Here is a 20,640-nt window from a genome sequence, read left to right as displayed (position 1 = left end):
ATTTGCTTTCATGTAAAAGGTACAGCAGTCAGGAGTGAATGACAACTGTACAATTAACAACATTTTGAGTAGCAGAAATTATTAGGCTTGCTCAGTTAGCATGTAAAAGAACTGCACGAATTTCTTATTCTTTTAAAGCAAAACATGCAAAATCACACACACAGAGACATTACCATCAGAACACAACTCTCGGACAAGATTCAAATCTTGCAGTTCTCTGTATCTCCTGCTACATATACAAGTGTTTCCCTGGATCTGACATGAAGAGAAATGCTCAAGCTCAATTTGGCATTTAATTCCACTACAGGAAAGCAATGAGAAGCTAACCATGCAGTCCACACCTAAATTCCACTGAAGTCAAGTACAAAGTATTTCATTGAAACAGAAATGGAGCTAAACGTCTAACCTCTCTTGAGGATATAAACCTTGGTAGAGCTGAACCCCATGAAGAAATGTTTATGCTCAAATGTATTTTTTATTAAAGTGTAACTCATTCTTTATTCTGACACACGATTAAATATATTTACTTACACAGCAGAAAACTTTCACAGCCATTTCCTCATCAAACTGGCCAAGGATTATCCGAACGTCATTACCCTGCAGATTGAATAAGATACATGGCAGTTAAACACAGTCATAGCCTTTTCAGAAACCACTTCAGTGGGCCATTCAAATCGTGTAGAGAGTTAGCACAGATTACAGCTGCAGACAGCAAAATTAATTCAGAACTATTCCATTTTCTGTAAGTTCAAGAACTTGAAATACTGCAAGAGACAGCAGCTGAGGTGTTTGAAGAAAACGATTAACCAATAGCACTAATGAGAATAAAACTCTCATGTTTATCTTGTCAAATATTAGTATTCTATAACACTAAAGTATCAAATATTCTTTTGATGCCTTGCAAGATTTCTTTTAAAATTTTGCATATTAAAACCAGCTGAAAATATATGCTTTTCACTGCTTACATGAACTAATTCTGTAAAGTTGAGAGACTGGAGATTTGTAAGTGAGATTAAATGCCTTGATATTATGCCCACTTTTTTGTGGGCATGTTTTACTCATACAACATCTCCACAGTCACTATAACACATTGTCAATCTGTCCTCTCCTCCTCCCTCCCTCCCACCTCCACATATTAAAAAAAAAAATCATCACATTTTAAGAATCTATGACTGAAGTAAAAATTTTATTTTCATACTTAGAAACATATTAAGAAAATAATCCTAAATTCAGGAGCATATGCAGGAAAATATTTCTTCAGGAACTGGCCTAGCTTTTTTCTCATGTGAAAAATTGCTGCTAACATCTATAAGGCACAGAACAGATCGCTTTTTATGACTTAATATTTCCTTTTATTTCACACAAAAGCTGGGTTCTCAGCAAAAGATTGAGCAAACCTAATTTTTCATTTCTTTTAGAAAACACTTGGTTAGAATTACTAATAGCTTTTTCCCTCTCCGAGAAAAAAAGAAACAAATGATCTAGTGTGAATTTCAGTGGCAAAAAACATTTCGGTTTTAATTAAACCAATTTATCAAAGATTTTCGGTTTAGATAATCTCAGTGTTTATTTCCTGTTGAGAAGAAATACTATGAGGCACAGTGCAGAAAGATGCTAGAATGCTTCTGCAATTAAATGCATGAAATTAGTATCACTCTTAGCATGGTTAAAGTCGGATAGTACATAATATGCTTTGCTCATTCGGAACCTGTGCATTTTCAGTAAGCCTGCTTCTCTTTATTTTTATATTTAGCCACAGATTGATATAGTAATGTAAATCTTATTGAAGCCGATTAGATTCTTTTTAAACAAATCTAACAAGGTCACATGAAACTAAACAAACAAATTAGACAAATTACAGCAATAGTATTACAGTTTTTGTAAAGACTATAAATAGATTTAGGAATTATGCAGAAAAAAACCCAACCCTCATCCATTATTTCTATTTATCTCATTTTAAAAACAATTTTGGTCACTCTTGGAATTCCTACTCTCAATCACTTGACCTCTCTGAACATCGAAATGCAGATTTAATATTTGAAAAAAAGAGTAGCAAAGTTTGGTTAAAAAAGAAATGACATAGCACCTAATAATTGAATTTAAAATTAAATAAATTCCTTCTCATTTCATAACACGATGAGAACCAATTTAAAAAAACAAAAAAACAAAAAAACAAAAACAACCAACAAACAAACAAACAGAAGATGTGCGGCCCTGTAGTTTATGAGCGCCGGAGACTGTAGGCAGGGCGTAGAGAAGAACCCAATAGTGCACGTGCAGCAACGCTGCCCGCTGCCTGTGCGACAACCTTCAGACTGAAGCCGTAGTCTCTGTGGTGTGTGGTTCCACGCCGTAAGACATTGCTTCCACCTGATTATCACATAAACCAAAGTGCATTTCCCATAGTGACTATTCTTTTACTGTAAAGCACTACAAGAACTGTACGGTGCATCCATTTTATTTTTTTTCCTCAGAAATATCCTATCCCATTTCAATAATGTTACTGTCTGCAAGGATTGTCTTATACTAATATTATTGTGCAATTAGCTTGGCAATAGCACCCAGACCCAAATATTGCGCATTCAGCCACATGAGTATGAGGCTCTACAATTCCTTTTGTCTACAGGAATGCAAACCAACAGGCACACGAGAAACTCATCTTGAAAATGTTTTTCTCACATGGCGTAGCAGAGCATCTATTCTAATATTGGCAGTCAATCCTATTTTCAAACATGCTCTGCTCTTGTTCAGGCATCCAAGCAAATGGGTGCATTTGCTGACTTGTCCAGCTGTCAGCAGATCCCAGTTCTGAATATCTGACCATCTCAATATCTCACTAAAGGTTTCAGGGAAGCTGGATATTCTGTCAGGCAGGAATCTCCACTTCCAGCATGGGTTGAGCTTCCAATGCCAGAGAAGGAAACCTGGAAAGTGTGAGAACCACAACCAAACCAAGTTCTCAAGAATCCTTGATGCTTCACTAGAAAGGTTCACGACCCAGGTGCAAAGGTCAGCTATGGCTCTAGAACTTGACGATCCCTGATGTTCTGTCATCCTTGGGATGTATGATCTAACCAAGATGCAATACCCAAATGTCCTTTTGCCTAAATTAATGAGTTTCCATGTTTACACATGAATTACTGGGTTTGATGCACTCAGTATTGTAAGGAGGACATTAACATGTCTGTGTTTGTTAAAATATTTGGATGGTATCCAACTGCAAGCTGACTGAAGAAGATCAAAAGAAATGTTCTATTACCACCTGTTAAAGAATAAGTTATTAGTCCTCCATTTCAAATATTATGCCATTGAAGACTACAGAAAAAGAAAGTTGAATTCTGATTTTTTTCCAAAGACTTAGAAGTTACAACCTTAACAATGTTCTTTTCCAAGACTTTTTATGCACAATATGCCATGAAAAAGAATGCTGCTCTGACAGAAACATGAAACCCCAGTTCTTCTCTACATTTGTCCCGGTATTAACCCTTTGAGGGTTGTGGAAAATCACAATTCGTGTAACGGTCAGTACTGGCTACAGATGGATCCAAGAAGACAATGCTGAAAGTCAGTAAGCACAGTGACTGGAGGTAGGATTCAATGAGAGAAAAAAGGGCACGTGGGAAGGAGAGACTGATCCAGTATGGAATTTGGGTAATGAGTACTTACACTTTTTAAGCAAAGATGGAGCAAACAGCTGGGGAGGCAGCAGTAGGCTTAAGACCATTATTGAATAAGGAGCTTGGGAGGGAGAATTAGGACTTTTCAAGAGCACGGCAAATAGGAAGCTTGACAAATAACTACTGTTATGACAAATGCAATCTCAGGAAGTAAGCCCAGAAGAAAACGGAGCAACGATCCAGAGAAAGGTACTCAGAGGGAGATGAGAAATCAGAGAAGCAGAACATAGTATCAAGTAAGCAAGGAACTTCAGACTGGGATGCAGATCCACAATGAGGCAGGGACATTGCTGGGTTAAGTGGGGAGTATGGGATCACAGGGACAAGCTGGCAGTGTATATATGGCTGAATCTCTTTTCCTTTGTCCAGCTTCATAAAGTTGCTTCATCAAGAACATAATATATAGTTCTAGTTGGTTAGTCATGTATGGGAAATCATAAAAGATTCCTTGTTTATAACCATGCAGATAGCAATACAATGCTGTGAGGTGCAGTGCCTGGGGTTTTACAGCTTGCAGTTAAAAACAGTGAAAAATGTACTATGCTATCATGTAACCAAAGGATTGTACGTTAGAACACATGTAGAAGGAACTAACTTAGGAAAGTCTATACAATAGCTGTTCCTCTTCCACACATAATGTTTTTCCTCTGTGCAATGACGCACTCCTCAGTAAGCCTCTTTCTCTCCAACTCTTCTTTTTGCTTCCCCTTCCATATTTGTCCCAAATTCGTTCCCGAAAAATTGTATTCAAGATGGAAAATAAGCCTAGATGCATTTGATGCCAGGCTTGAGTCTGCTGGCTCTGTCTTGCGTAAGAGGCACTGAAGCTTCAAATTCACACAACTGGAAATAGCTCAAATCTCCAGCAGAGATTTTATCTGGATGGATAATGAAATCTGCACTGAAGTTTTTCAGAGCTGGGTTCATGTCAGCGCTCGCAGGTCAGGGTATAAGTCCACATTATAGTCTCATGCAAAAAGATACCTCAGACACCTATTGGGGCATAATTTTCCCCCCCCTTCAGTCACACTGTTACCTGACTATCAGCTAGTATGATTTCCTGGCAAGGATATACTATTCTTTTACATCAACTCATCAACTCATGGGACTGATGCAAGTTAACTCAGCATAACTCTCTTGTAGGGATCACACAAGTCACCCACTGGATCCCAGCAAGTGTCAAGTACTCTTTCTTTCTCACAGAGTTGTAAATTGCCTGCATGCAGCTAAAGCGTATTTGACAGAAGAGTTTTTAATTCATGGAACTAGGCAGGTGATCTATGAGATGATTAAAAACATCCCAGGGGGAAGGCAACTCCCAAAACTGCACTTACATAAAAAGACCAATATTTAGACCATTTGCCAGATGGTGAGCTGTCATATTTACTCTTCTCAGAGATTAGAGTAGCAATATCAGCATTTAAGCTTTGCCCCTCAGTAAGCAATACATATGTTCCCATATGGACTAAAGTTCAAACAAGAAAATGAAGAACAGTTAAATTTCATTTACCCACAGTTGTGGTGGACTCTCCATAAAAACATGTTTTATAAATGAAGACTATAGCACAGCCTCAAAAAATGAATGATTCTCTTGCTCCCTTATTTCTTTCATACAGGTGAGGATATATCTCATCCACTATATAGAGAGTAGCTTTGTTACTCCTGGCAGCTGAGTGGTATAAACCCTGAAGACAGTGAAGATCAAGACATCTAAGGTGCTCCACTGAGGGATGAAGAACAACTTGTCTCCTCCACTGCCATTTCTAACAGCCTCAGATATGAGGCACTCTTTAGCCTTTTCAGAGTTTTTGAGTGATGCACATTATGCTGGAATAGGCAGCTTTTTTTTTTTTTCTTTTTTTCAGCCTGCAGAGCTTCCCTTCTGTGATCAGATTTTAATCTGTCTCATTTCTAATGAATAACACCACAATGTTGTATTACACAGCTTTCCAAAGAAGGATTGCTACAATATCTCATCTGCCAGGAAAAGTCAATGTCTTGGCAGACTCTTTATGAAATATCTAAATTGAACAGCTCAGATACTCTGTCTTATTCTCTACCATGTATCTGACAGTCGAGATGTTATCAATAAATCTACTCAAAGCTGGGTGACTTTGTCAATAGAGGTATCCGCACGTTCTGCCTTCTAAATGCCTGGATGTCCACTTGAAGAACTATAGACGAGCCTCTGACCTTAGCTATGGGATCACTGATGGTGAAGGTGAATTAGAGGATGTCAGCTCCCACCGTCATAACATGCTGGCAAAACTCGTTGATGTCTGTGTTAGTGTGCATGTCACTCACTTAGATTGAGGCCGCATCCAAACCTGTTCATGGACCAAAATTTTAAAATTTAATTAACTTGACTGTTAGAATGAGAGCTCGTGTTCGGTCAGTATCCAAAACACCTATTGTATTTGGGAAATCAGATGGAAACTCTTTCATTGAATTGGAATTCATATATTGCAATTTTTTTGTTCTACGTGCATGATACAAGAAAGTTGGAAGCAGAAGTGTTATTGCTCATACAATTTGCCTGTGCGTGCTTAGAATGTTTAAACCTTTAAATTGATGTACAAACGCTTATCCTCCAACATCCCTTTCTCTGAAACAAAAATGAGTTTTAAAGATATCCTTAGGCCTAAATTTACTTTCCAACTGTGATCCAAAGAGGCTGGAGTCAATGCAGTAAAAATTAAGGTGTTGCTGCAAAAAATATAAAACATATATTTCTGCAAATCATACCAGATATGTCTCTTTTGTATTGCATAATCATTAATTTAATCGATTTAAACTGTGTTTATGGAAATAAAAGGTATTTTATGTCTATTTAAATCACAAGTACAGTAAGCAGATAGCAGTTTACCTATATTAGGTTTACATCTTGAAGAAAGGAATGAACATTCTTAGAACTGGAGAGCTAAGTTGTGCCTGACATACGTACCGAAGGACAAGGTCATATGTACCTAAGGACAAGTACATTCCTGTCAAGAATAAGTGATTGTCTAGATCATTTCTTATTTATTGTTGTAGCAATTTGTTTTGAAGAAGAAATCAAGAAATAACGCTAATATGTTGTTTGTTAGAGTCTTCTGGTCTTCCCTATAAAACAAACAACATGTTGTTGATGTACAGGAAGGCTAGAATCTCATTGCTGCTTCTAACCTTCAGCCTAAATAGACATGCTTATATGCATTATTTTTCTTATTATTGCATCATCCATTGGTTTAAATAGCTCTGCCCTCAGAATTGATAGTTTTCTGCTGCCAGGGGTTAAATACCTTGTCAAAAATGTGGACTTTACTGATAACATATACTGGAGCCTTTTCAATGCCAGATAGGAAATGCAAACTGGCTTAGACTGGACAGACACAAACGGCTTCCTATAAACATAATCTTTACCTATTTATACGTTAAACATTCAGACTTGCATGTATAGACTGTGGGAATAATAAAGCGCACTTAGTTTAGCATGCTTCAGACCTTTTCCAGTTAGCTTCAGGAGTCATCTAGTCTTATACAGTTTAATATCTTTGCTTTAATTTTATTTTTTTAATACCATTCAGTTTATTAGGGTTTTTTTAACCTCTTTTACACATATTTAAGTCTTTGCACTATTGTGGCTTTGATTGTGTGTCATGCGCATTTGATGCCAGATCTTCACCATTTAAAAGTGCTTTCTCTTGCTCTTCAATCATTTTTTGATGTTCATATGCGGTTTAAGATTCATATCCCCTATGTCTAGTTTATTGTTGGTTGCACTGCATGGTAATGCTAAAATATACTTTTAATATTATGAGAAGCCAGGAACCTAATGAATCATTATAATAAGAGAAGGAATTATTTTTATATCAGATTTATTTTTCCTTTTTTTCTTATGATTCATATGAAATAATGCAGATAATATAAGCAAAGAATTCAATCTAAAATGTGTAATGAAGCTAATGGAAAGACGCTCAATACTTTTGCTACATGATAATTTACCTTAAAAGGGTTCTGGTTCCAAACCTCAAGAGTTTTCACACATATATGACTAAGACTGGTGCTTTAGGTACAAAAAAAATAAGCCCACAACAACTTGCTTTACCTTAGTGCCCTATCAGGAACCATAAAAATATTTGCTACGTGCATAGACATTGGTTGACTTAAGGAGGACTAGGCCTTCAAAATGCCATTTGTTGACCATATTATGCAATGGAACGTAGTAGTGTATCATTCTTATGTAAATTTTGTTTAATTAGCCTTCCTCATAGGAAAGAAAAAAAATCCCATGACATAATCACCACCTTCTCTTTATTCCTCAAACAGCAGCACATACCTTAAGCTTCTTTACACTTGTGCAAGGATCATTGGAGAAACTCTCAGTATCTGAAATCTCGATGTCTTCACCGTACAGGACGCCAGTCAGATCATTCCTCACCTGTCAGAAGTTGAGAAAAGGCAAACTAGTGAACTGAGACGCAGTGAGGAGGAAGCAGATGGACTATATTTATCACTGTGATGACAACCAATGATCTTGACGATGACATATGCACCCACGTACTTTTTCTATTTTGCCTAAAATCTGATCAAGGCACTATTCTTTTACAACCATAATCTACTATCAAAAGGTATACTACGTAAAGAGCTTTATAGTGTGTGATGAAAAGTTCACAGCGGGGTCCCACATTGCATCGTGGGGATGGACAATTCTTTTGTGTTTCCAATGCTGTTGAGACCAAAAGCTTTCTTGTAGCCAAAGTGATATTTGAGACTCATCAAGGGAATTCTTACATATCTCAGTGCTGAGTACCGATTTGAAACCACTGTCAGCTGCTCCTAGCATGAATCAGCAGAGCTTAGCTTACGTCAGTGAGGGACTGGTAAATCTTAATGAATTCCTCTGTGCCCTCCTCCTTTCTTAGACCATGGATCTTGCTGCATGGGGCAGCGCGTGGTATAGTTTGCTTAAAGGTGACGCACGCAACCATGTACCAACAGATTTTCTCACCTGTTTTTTTACAGTGGCAAGAGTCTGTCCTCTTTGAGCTGCCTAATAGCACAAAGAAGCCAGATGACATAGAAAGCAATCTGGTTTGCAGAGTTAGATTTTTTTTCCATATAAGTACTTCAATGTTTTCTGTCTTAATCACTGGTTGTTTTCCTCCAGCCACTGCAAAAACAGAGTTTCGCATTGCTATTCCTAATAGATGAGCAAAAATAATTTCACCTGGTTATAATGTGGTTACAGACTGAAATGAAGGGAGAGGCACTCTGATTTTAATTTAACAAAATTATGACCGCATTCATTGCACTGATTGTCTTTTTTACTTGTTTGTTAGAAAAAGGAGAAGCAAATCACTTTGTAAAAGAGGTATCTCAAAGGCAAACAGAAAATACCATACATGGAAGAGAAATGTATGCAATATTAAACAGGAAAATTTAGAAGTCTATAAACCATACACAGATACTTTCCAATGACCCTCTGTGTGGGTCGTTGGAATTACATATTTTAAATCTCCCTCCTAAGTCTCCTTTTCCTTGACTTTTTTGAGACAGAAACACAGTCCATTCAAAACAATCAAAAATATTTGATAGACAGTGACAGGGTCAAGTAGAGGAAGTGGTATCTGTCCTTGAGGAGCAGGAACTTCTTCATTTGAATTGAAATAACCATAAAGTTCATATAATGAGAAGACATTTGATCCATGCAAATATAAGACCCAGCTATTGCTAAATTTCCTCTGCTGAAAGTCTATCACACTCACGCCTAAGTATACAGTAAACCCAAGGGGATGCAATGAGATATGAAAGACCACAGGTGAGACTTCTGCATTCTGCTGGCAGCTTTGCTTTCAAGACAAACTCATCTCTTCAGTAATCCTTCAGCCTTTCCTTTATATATGTTTGTGAGCATCCTCCCAATCTATTCACGTTAGCGGCTCTGTTAGGCGTATTTCATGCTTTTATGTTTACCATGCAACTAATGTATTCTTTCAGTATACTGCTTAACTGTTTAAGATGAAAAAACAGGTTTTGGTAAAAAAGAGGAACATTAAAACTGTTTTTGTACTTTTGCAAACTTCTTCAAGCCAAAGAAGCATAATCTGGTTTCTGCAATGTAGCAATTACACTAATTAATCCTCAAACAGCATTCCACTTTTTTGCTGTTCCCTTTAAGTTGGTTTCACCAAGTTTCTTAGTTGACCAATGAAGTATTTCCTGAAGATCGTTACCACACTGGCTGCCTTAATTACTTCTATTATGGACTGTGTTTCATCGTATCCCTTTTAGTCATGCTTTAAAGTTACTAAGACATATTTTTACATTATAACCTTTTACAATGATTAAAATAAGTGAACATATAGGTAATTTTTTTATTAAAAATTATTTTATTTTACAGAAGTAACAGTCTGAATGGTCAGTCCACCAAGATTTGAGTTATATGCTTCATCGTTTTGTGAAGTTATAAATAGTTTTTAAGTTTATTCTGCGAAAATGTATTCCACTGACAAAAAAGATCAGTAATGACTCCTTTTTCTGCTAGTATACTAGTAAAATGAATGATCGATATTTTAGCTCCAGCAACACCATTAACTGCTCCTTATAATACAGGTCTTTATCGATACAAAGAAAAATCTCTTTTCTGAAATAAACAATCAGTGATAACAAAAGAAAATACACCTCTCTTGATCATAGTTTAGCTAATGTCCAAAATCTTTCTACCGAGTATGAAAGGTCACTAAAACTATCAGATGTTACTTAGAAAAAGCAAAATTTTCCTTAGCTAACAGAACTGTACTTTCCAAAGGCAAACGACTTGTCATATGGTTCTACCCCATACTGTCCTACTTTTTTCTGTAAAACAAGAACTTTTTAGTTGTAGGTTTTCTTTTCTGATATTTTCTTGACCATTCTCTAGATATTCTCTAGACCATTATTAACATGAGAAAAACTATAAAAAATACACATTAAATATTACTAACATAAACTAACACTTACAGATAGGCTTTCATGGAGGGCACCAGGCTGACACTCAATTATAAAAATTACACTTCAGAGTGTCTACTCACTTGCTCTGATTCCTTCCCTTTAGAATTTGTTCCTGACTTCTGCACCTGAGATATTCAATTGCACATGAATTTCTTTTCTGAGCAACGATATGATTTTTTTTTCCAAGTAACACTTATTTAAATTCAGCAACTGAGAAATTTCTTTGACACTCCCCTCCTCCATCTCCTAGAAGTCTCCTTAGACTTTTCATCGAACTACTGATTAACCTCCCAAAAGACACACTTTATTAGATTTGGTGCCAGCAAATTTGGAAACCTTTTCCCTTCACTGCCACAATCAGATATTGGATGCTTTTCAGATGCATCTGTTCTGGAGATTTTGCCAAAAGAAAGGTGTTTCTTTCCCATTATTACCACAAGATATTAGGAGCTTTATAAGAATTTACGAGGTTTAGATTGTTTTTCTGGAAGACAATATTTTTTTCCCCTTTTCAATGCTATGATCACTACTCTGACACACATTTCATCTTGTGCCTGGTTTGGGGGTATATGTATTACACTTTCCAGTCTTTGTTTCCTATTTCCATACTTATTTTTCACCATCCTCAGACTGTTTGTTTTTGGTTTTTTTTTTTTTTTCGAAATACTCTAACAGAATTCAAACTTGTGGGTTTCTTCCTACAGAAGTTCTGCACTTCTTTCAAATGAATTTAACTACAGAATCTTCTGATTTGGATTTGGGTCCAACGTCAGAATTTGCAAAGCCTCACCTCCAGTTCTAGAGCTGCCAATTCCTGTAGCAAATGTTGCAATATTGGATTAAATTTGTGAAACACAGAATGCAAAATGCTGCATGTTTTGTTTTAGCAGATGCTTGCAGTCCTGGAAAGTATATCACCTGCGGTACAAGCAGTTTTAGAGCTCAGCAGTAATTGTTTCATTCCACCATCTCCGAGTAAAGAATATTGTATACTACTATATTTCTGCTTCTTTACTGTGTAGAATAGGATAATTTCAACTGGAGGAAACTGCTGTAGAAAGTTGTAATAAATTGCATGGTGGGGATCTGCAGTTTCTAAATAAATCTTGCACTGACTTATAATACAGAAGTAGCGTAATTCCATGTGGTTTTAGGCCCTTGTTAGCAATTTGATGAAGGCTGTAGCTCTATGTCTGTTCATATAAATTTTATGCACTTTAAAGACACCAACATTTCATTTTCCCAAAACAGGAATTACTGGACCTGATCATCAATAATCCTGGAAGGTTTCACAAATCACTGCTTAGAGACCCTAGTCCTTCACTCAGAGAAAAAAAAAACAAAACAAAACCAAACAGTTTTACACTGCTCTGCTTACAAAGCCAGAGGAAATCAGTATTTCACCATACTACATATTTAATAGATCTATGTGTGGTCAACTTCAAAAATTACTGGGGTGCAAGTATGTTTACCCAGGAGGAAGCTCTGAAAATGAAGGGTTTGTATCACGTGTAAGGGACGCAGTTGCAGGAAGAAAAGGATGGCCCTCGTGCTTGAGGCACAAGAGAAGACGGGAAGCAAGAGAACTGGCTTTTACCCCTCGTTCTGCCAGAGCTGCTCTGTGATACAGCTCATATGACTGAAATAAGATTTTAAAGTTCGCTACTGAGCCTGGCTGTATCTCTTTTTCTGAGAAGTGGATGGCAGCAATACTTGCCTACCTCATAGCTGTTGTATCAAATTCAGTGATGTTTGAGAGGCAAACAACAAAGTCCCTGACCCTGCACCTGTGAAGGAAGAAATACGGGGGTTTAAGGATCCAGGAACTTGTATTGGCAAGGAAGAAATTTATTTCTTTAACTTTTAGCAAACTGAGTGTAGATAAAATGACTAAATGGGCTGTAAAAAAAAAAAAAAGAGCCTAGACGAGACGAAATTGCAACACTCGAGGTCTGTATCAGGAAGGATGGCTGTAGGTTTAAAGAAAGGAAGTGAATGTTGGGGGGTGGCACGGGCTGGCTGCTCCCTGAGGAAGAGGGACACAAGTGCGATAACACAGCCCTCAGACCAGGGTCCTCACCAGTCAGCACCCCAGTGAGGAGAGCAGGACAGGCTTGGAGAAAACAGCCAGTTTCTGGCATGAGGCTACAACTCTAGGCAAGTTCACGGCAATAAAGCGGGTCCAGGGTAAAGCTAGGTAGTCCACTAGCGAGTCAGGGACAGGATCGGGTCTGGTGAGAATAAGCAGGGTCAGACACAGTCCCGTGATTGCTGGGCAGGTCCATACCAACAAGACAGGCCTGAAGGACAAGCCAGGAAATGGGTCCAAACCAACAGGGTCCATGCCAGGCATGGCTGTGATGGAGAGAGCGAGCAAGCAGCACTCTTACAGCATCGCTGAGGCAAGGACCAACTGCGCTGGGCTGAGCTGAAACACGGTCCTGGGTCATGAAGAGGGGTCAGAAAGGGTTTTCGGTCCTCTCAGAGCCCTGACACTGAATTTTGGTTGTTGGCATGGTTTTTACTTCCTATGTGATCTCTATGATGATAGGACCGGGGGGAATGGCTTTAAACTGGAAGAGGGTAGATTTAGGTTAGATATTAAGAAGAAATTTTTCACTGTGAGGGTGGTGAGACACTGGCACAGGTTGCCCAGAGGGGCTGTGGTTGCCTCATCTCTGGAACCACTCAAGGGCAGGTTGGATGGGGCTTTGAACAACCTGGTCTAGTGGGAGGTGTCCCTGGCCATGGCAGGGGGGTTGGAACTACATGATCCTTAAGGTCCTTTCCAACCTAAACCATTCTATGATTCTGATTCTATGATTCTCTGCGTACAATATATAAATGATCCCCTACCTCATAAGGATACAAAATTTGCAGACGTATTGATTTTGGTTTAGCTGAACAGATATCACAAACTTCAGTGGGATTATTAGTGCAAAGCCCCTGTTCACCAATAGTAAATAGCTAGCATCCATTTGACCACAATATTTCATTTTTATCAAGGCAATTTCATCCCTTTTTCCCAGGAAAATAGTAAAGAAAGGAGATATTCCTGATGAACTGCCAATCTAATGATGATCATTTGGATTCCGGGGTCTCCACTGATCGACAGTTCAAACTAGGATTTAGATTATATGTTTAAAGGCACAGTTCATTCACTTAATTCTAACTGCCAGTCACAAAATAAATTTAATAATTTTTAGATTAATCATACTACTTTGCTTTTAACAGATATTTCTGATGACCTTTTGGTTCACTAAAGCTGCATGTAAGTACTGCAAGCTAAATCCTTGTTGTTCAGGGCAGTCTAATCCTACCAGATGTTGATCATAAGAGACTCCTAATGAATGAGAACTGGTCAGACCAGATGGATTATACAGTCAGATATTTCACTAAGATTTCCTGCTGCTGAGATTTATACTGTGTGCTTTAAAATGTTGTACTGTGGGAGTTTCAGTACAGAGATATAAATATATGTGTACAAAACAAATGCATGAATTATAAAAAAAATATTTCCTCATTACATAGACAAAACCTAAATTGTGAGTAATTGCAAAGGACAGATTACAATTTCTGGGATTAGTAAAGATAGAGAGATCTCACCATATAAGATGCATTACAAGCAAACGTAATTATCCCTATTTTCATTCCAATGAAACAAACACATTACTCACATTCAGAGGCTTAGAAGCGCTGAGTGAAACTTACTTTCAAGAAATACTGTATCTGGAGAAGAGCTATACTGATACTTGTCATTGCCCTGAGATATAGAAGAAAATGGAAGTATACCTTCATTGATATACACATCATTTGGTATTACAAATATGAAAGAGGAAGTAGAACCTTATTTTGAGCAGAGAGACAACATAAAACAAAAGATAAAGCATAACCAAAAGGAAACAGTAAAATATTATTTTAGGAATTAGAAAAGCGCCCCATTTACAGGAAAATTAAAGAACTAAATATGTCTTCTTGCATAAAGGAGAAATAAAATCAGAGACGCATTGGATTTCCCTTTTTGTTCAAAAGAAATCAGATATTTTTAAAAAATCACGTTGTGTGAAAGGTGAGAGGAAGGGAACAAGGAACCCTGGGATATTGGGTTTTTACTTGGGAAAACTAATGGCATGGGCTTTCAAGAAAAATACGACTTTTTCCATTGAAGTAGGACTCTAGCACATGGATCTAACCTGGAAACAAATACAATCTAACTTTTACCTGCAAGATGTGCCTGAGTGTTTCAGACTGTGTGTTTGGACTAGAGTAATGATAATAATACTAACAATAATAGAACAAAAATAGGATATGGTATTGTTTTTTGTTTGTTTGTTTTTTAAAATATATATATATATATTAAAAATACATCTTCCAGTTAAAAAATGCTAATTTTCCTCCTTTATGCCTGGAATGTCAATGTGGTAAATATGACTTCACGTAAAACTTACATATGCATGACTACCACACAGATCACACCTATTTAAACATAAACCTTTATAAAGTCACAGATAAAATGTTCTAATTTCCCCTCAAATTCTCTAAAGTAGAAAAATTTCCTTCTCATGTTTTTTGGTCCCAAAGGCTAAATGTAATCATGAACTCTGATGTTAAACCTAGCAGCTGTGGGTAAAAAAAAAATTAATAGAAATTTAGGGTTCTTGTGGTAGGGGGGGATGCGTTTTTACGGATTTTTAAGGTGACCCAGAAACAGTTTGAATTAGAAGATGATTTCTCTGCAACAAAAAGGTAAAATCAATCCATCTTATCAAGAGGTGGGTCGCTTGCTATTAGGTATTCAAAGATGCCAGCATATTACAACGAAATAAAAATTTAGCTAGGGAAAAAGAAACAGGGATCTGCACTATGACAAAGTATGAACAGATTAAGTTCCACTTAATCTACAAGCATGTTAAGGACCTGCACAATAGGTTCCTCAGGACTTTGCGCAGTCCGAAGAAACAAATTCTCTTCAATAAGACTGGATGCTAAGACAAGTAAACACACAACTCAGTAGTACAGCAGGGAAGGAAAAGGCATGGTACATTCCTTATAGGAAAATATGCATAATGCACTGCAAAGCCAGGAAGGATGCCAAAGACAGTAGGCAAGGATTGAAAGATAATGATATACGCTATAAGAAGCAACAGCAGTTCACATGAAGATTTCAGGGGCTCTGAGGAACAAAACTGAAGAAAATATACAGAAAATATACTTCTGATTCCTTCAGTGTGAGACACCATCTACAAAACTGAAGGCAGTGTGGTTCTGATGGCTTCCAGATAAATAGGACAAACACTCTTCTATGAGTTTATCAGACTTGACTCTTAAGAGATAGTAGAACAAAAGCAAAGGGTCTGGAGGTTGTAATAATTTTCATGCAAGGTATTACCCAAGTAAATAGGGGCCAAATTGAGAATGGATTATTTAATAATTTGTAAACCAATGCCAGAAGCACAAGTAATTAAGCAAGAATTTAGAAATGCTTCCTTATTAAAGCAAGTGAATGTAATAGAACTACCGAAAGTTGGTGCAAGCAATGAAGTAACTGAAATATTGAACACTATCTTGGAGGGTATGTAGAGGCAGACAAGTAAAGGTGATTTATATTATTATGCATGGAGTGTAATTAGAAAATAGAATGCAAAATATAGACTGGATCTGGATCTTCTGACAAAATTTCATAAGGCTTAGAGTATGTGTTTAGACAAAAAATACTTAGAGAAATAAAAAAATCTTTTAAAAACTACTTAGAATACATAGTAAATCCAGGTCACATTGGTGAATTTTTTATAGATTAGGAAATAAGAACAGAATAAGATGGAAAGTCTCACGCTATCACAGAAAAAAAGAATAAATCACAGCTTAGAAAATTATCATGAAATTGTTTTGAAGCACACACTATTACACCACTCTCAAAACCACTTCTGCAGTAGTTTTCATGTAGCAAATAGTCTGATTACTGAACCAAAAATTAGGGACTCAACATCTGCATACATTATTACAGGTGGACAACGTGTAGTACTCATTAGTAATTCTTACATACGCACACATTTCAAACACATTTATTAGAAATTTACTAAAACAATTCTGAGCAGAATTCATTGAGAGGAAGAAGTCAAACAAAGCAACATGAACGATAATTAAATATTGTTTAAGAAAATGTTATCAGTGCCAAAAGAGCTATGATTTATAATTACAAAAGGAAGCATCTTTATGTAAAATCTTCCTTGATTAAGCAGAATGAAACCAATAGTAACATTTACACATTTAACAGTCTCTCCATCCGTGATGGATTAAATATTTTTTATTCCAACACTAACTAGGAAAAGTGTTACACAGATAATGCCAGAGTTAAGATAGATGAGCATTCTGAGGACTGACTCACCTCATCCATAAATAGATGTCTAAACCAGGTGTGATGAATTGCACCCTGGAAGTGCCTCTCTCTTTTCTTCATTAACTATAAAAGGAGCTTAGATGACTCCCAGATACAGACCATTACAGAGAGCTGAACTGTAGCTGAATCCCAGGTCTCAAAATCTAGCCCTGTCTCAAAATGGTGTTCCAGTACCTGTAGCATCATCCACTGAAACTTAAAATCCCCAAAGATCCCTTCCCTTCATAAAACGTTCTCAGGACAAGGACAGAGGAGTGGGCTACTTCCCTGCATCATTTCTCAATCTGACCACCCAACCACCGCGGGAGAACACGTAGGTTCTTCTTCTACTTCTTGGCTGGCAGAGGAGGTTCATACAAACCACGGGGTTTGTGAAAAGCTTGGAAGTCTTTATAGGTCTGGCATTTTTTCTTTCAGAAAACGTGGGCCAAGCTTGAAGCTTTACCATGCACTCAGTTGCTGTACTATTTACTAATGGTTTAATTGCATCAGACTCAGGGGACTATGTCAACATTTATGACAAGCTCGGTATCCAGGAGTAAGAGTTGTTATCAACTAAAAACTATGAATACAAGCCCCAGTGGGAAACTAAAAAGAAAGAAATGTTTACCTAATATAAAAACTGGATGACATTTTGAGGTAGGGGAAATTATAGAAAACATACCTGTGAGAATACAGATGATATGAAATTATTAGTATTTCAATAATCACCCAAAATAGCAATCCACATTCCTCAGACTTCCTAAATGCGGAAAGGTCAGCAATATCAAGCTAAGATTTAATTCTGTTCTATGCCTGAACTACAGGTGTAGTTGTTCTCTTTGCAATACAATGGGGTATTTGGGCTTTGGGCTTTTTAGGGGCGGAGGGACAGTTTTTCTTAGAATTTGAGAACACTTTAATAAAGCGTTTCATTAACGTACTTTCCACTTTGCAGTGCTCTGCTCCAAACAGTTTTGTTTAGATCAACTTTGTAAAAAGAACCTTGTGGTTTAAAGTTTGTAAGTCTATATTTTTTCTTCCATGTGAAAAGGGGAAAACAGACACTACTTTGGGATATAAGATCATCACATGATAACATTGCATCAAGTGATAATGTTAATATAAACAGACATGAAAATTTTACCGTATGAACCATGCTCCAGTCCCATGTTCCTTCCTTATGGAAAAATACAGAAGTTACCTTCTATCTCTTCTGACCCAAATAGGTTCTGCTACATCAGAGAACTAAATTAGAGGCTAACTGGAGTGATATTACTGAGCAGAGACAAGTAATCAGGAGATTTAAAAAAATAAATTTTCCTCTTTTTCTCCATGGTGTATCATTAATGTTCAAAGAAATTTTTATCATTTGCACTTTTCTATTAAATTGTGCCACCTTTTTCTGTTTTCTTAAAACTGGAATTTTGTAGCGCATTGTCCTTAGGACTGTAAATTTAATCCATTTGGTAACTAAAGTTAAAAGAAAATAAACTGAAGAAACATGACAATAAAGTAGTAATGCATTACTTACAGTGTTATGTATTTCATATTTCATACTAATGTTTAATTTTCAAAAATAATTTAAAAATCTTTTGGAGACTTTAAAGGAAGAAGCATAACATATTGATCTGTCTTAGATGGTCACCACTACCATTCCTGTGATCACTGAGATTATTATCTGAGGAAAACACTGATTTACAAACCCAAATGCCCACCTTCTGCACATGAAGCACTGCTGATCTGATCAGTCTGTCAAAATGCTTCAGCATCAGCTCTCTGTGACAGACACCATCTTTGCTTTATTCATTTTTATAATGCAGAAAATAATTTCACAAGTAGTTCCAAAGCACAGTTTTCTTTTGGATCCTCTCTGTGGGACCTGGCAAATCAGCGTCAGCTCAGACCTTCCAAAGCAGGAGTGTGAATCTGGCTGTAATTGCTGGCATCAAGGGCTCGCGCTTACTTATCTGTACTGGAGGAAATGAGGAGAAGAACTGAAGAACTGAGATACTGTCAGTGTTACAGGAAAACCTCTTTCCTTCTTGCTTTCAAGCCTACAATCCAGAAGAAGGTTGAAATCCACAGTTTTAGCAGTGGCCGTCTTCACAACGGGAACCACAGCCTTCGCTTTGGACCTCCTCACACTACTCCATACTTCAAATAATATACACACTTACAGGCTAGCTGAAAGGCTACCTAACTTAGGATATGTGGGGAAAAAGATCTTCCCCATATGCCCAACCATGGTTTCATCTACAGAAGGGACTTCTGTAAATTCCATCTGTAAATCCCAACTGGTGCCCAAGTCTGTTAACGTAGCTGTTACTACATTCTGATTTGTACTTTTTACATTACTTTGTATAATGAGCTATGAAATTTCTGATAAGAATACTCGGTAAGTTCAATTTTATTGTCTTTTGATGCTGCAAGAAGGTTCAAATGGCCAAGCACAACCAATATTTTTTCTCTTTGGGAAATTCATTATTCAGTGCAGTAATCTCTGACAAAGTGTCACTTCAGCGTATAGTGTCGTGAATGTTCACAGAGCCTCCTATGGTATTCATTCAAGTAACACTGTTCCCTATGTCTTTTGAAGACAGCCAGTAATGAGAACTTAAAACTTTTGTAGGATGCAGTTGGTCCAGCCTTTAACTGCATGAAAAATAAATCCCATTAAAAGTATTTTCATCAGTTGCGGAACAGAAAATTTTGAGGCAAAACATCACTTTAAGAATGAGTCCTTGATGACTTGATGCTACCAAACAAGCACACACATGATGGAGTTGCTGTCCCACTTGAAAATATTACACTTCCTTGAAGATGGGTCTTAGATAAAAACATGGACTTAAGAAATTGGAGCTGCTTGCCAGGTCAACCCTAGTATTCTGATAGTTGCCAAACAGATTCTACTGGTTAAAGATGAAGCTCCTGTTCAGGACAGTACAAGAATACGCAGGAAAATAATACACAGTCAACAACTATTTTCAATAAAGACACAGAATAGGACAAACATGTTTGACCACTTTCAGTAGCTCCAAACTCTTCTGTTTCTTAAAGCAGTATATTCATATGTAAGCTTTTTTAGGCCAGAGCAAGCATGCCAGGAAAAAAAAAAAAAAACAAATATATTAGGGTTTGTGCCCTTCATATAGGCTTAAAGCATACTGCAACAGAAGATTTCCCCTAAACAAGAGCTGAAGATCCAGATACCACAATGATCTGGTTAAAGTAAGAGTAACCAGTATGATCCACGTCCTTCTCTTTCCTTTTTTTGGGCCATCAATGCACCCAACAATAGCAATTCGGGTTTTAAATAAATTAGGGGTCTACCTTCAACACAATATTTCCCCCATCTCACCTGCAAATTAAAACCAAGAGTTTGTTGACTTGTTCAATGATGAGTTGTTGATCCCCTCTTTGAGGAAGAGACATTAACCTTAAGAACACTGAAGCACAGATTTCTGTGGAAGCTATCCCTGTAGAAGGAAGGAGCAGCCATGTAGTAGCTGTATGGTGGCTCTGCACCCATCTTTGACTACTGCTGCTACCAGATAAGGACAGCAGTGGCCTAATTCTGCCCTGCTATTAATCCACCAACTATCAACCATTGTT

The 20,640-nt window shown here is 37.2% G+C and overlaps 1 protein-coding gene across 1 annotated transcript in view; it reads right to left on the bottom strand.

Moving 5' to 3' along the window:
- The window catches only part of GABBR2 (gamma-aminobutyric acid type B receptor subunit 2), a gene marked incomplete at both ends in the record, with an annotated part of 498,060 nt that overhangs the window by 259,625 nt on the left and 217,795 nt on the right, over positions 1-20,640 (bottom strand). Inside the window, 2 exons of the mRNA XM_082479696.1 lie at positions 532-597; positions 7,996-8,097. Coding sequence (XP_082335822.1) covers positions 532-597; positions 7,996-8,097 — 168 coding nt within the window. The remainder of the gene's footprint in view (positions 1-531; positions 598-7,995; positions 8,098-20,640) is intronic.

Source organism: Vanellus vanellus (assembly GCF_965231255.1).
Source record: "Vanellus vanellus genome assembly, chromosome: 2".
NCBI classification, from domain to species: Eukaryota; Metazoa; Chordata; class Aves; order Charadriiformes; family Charadriidae; genus Vanellus; species Vanellus vanellus.
Note: the sequence above shows the minus strand (reverse complement) of the source record. Positions and strands in the feature narration are given on the sequence as shown.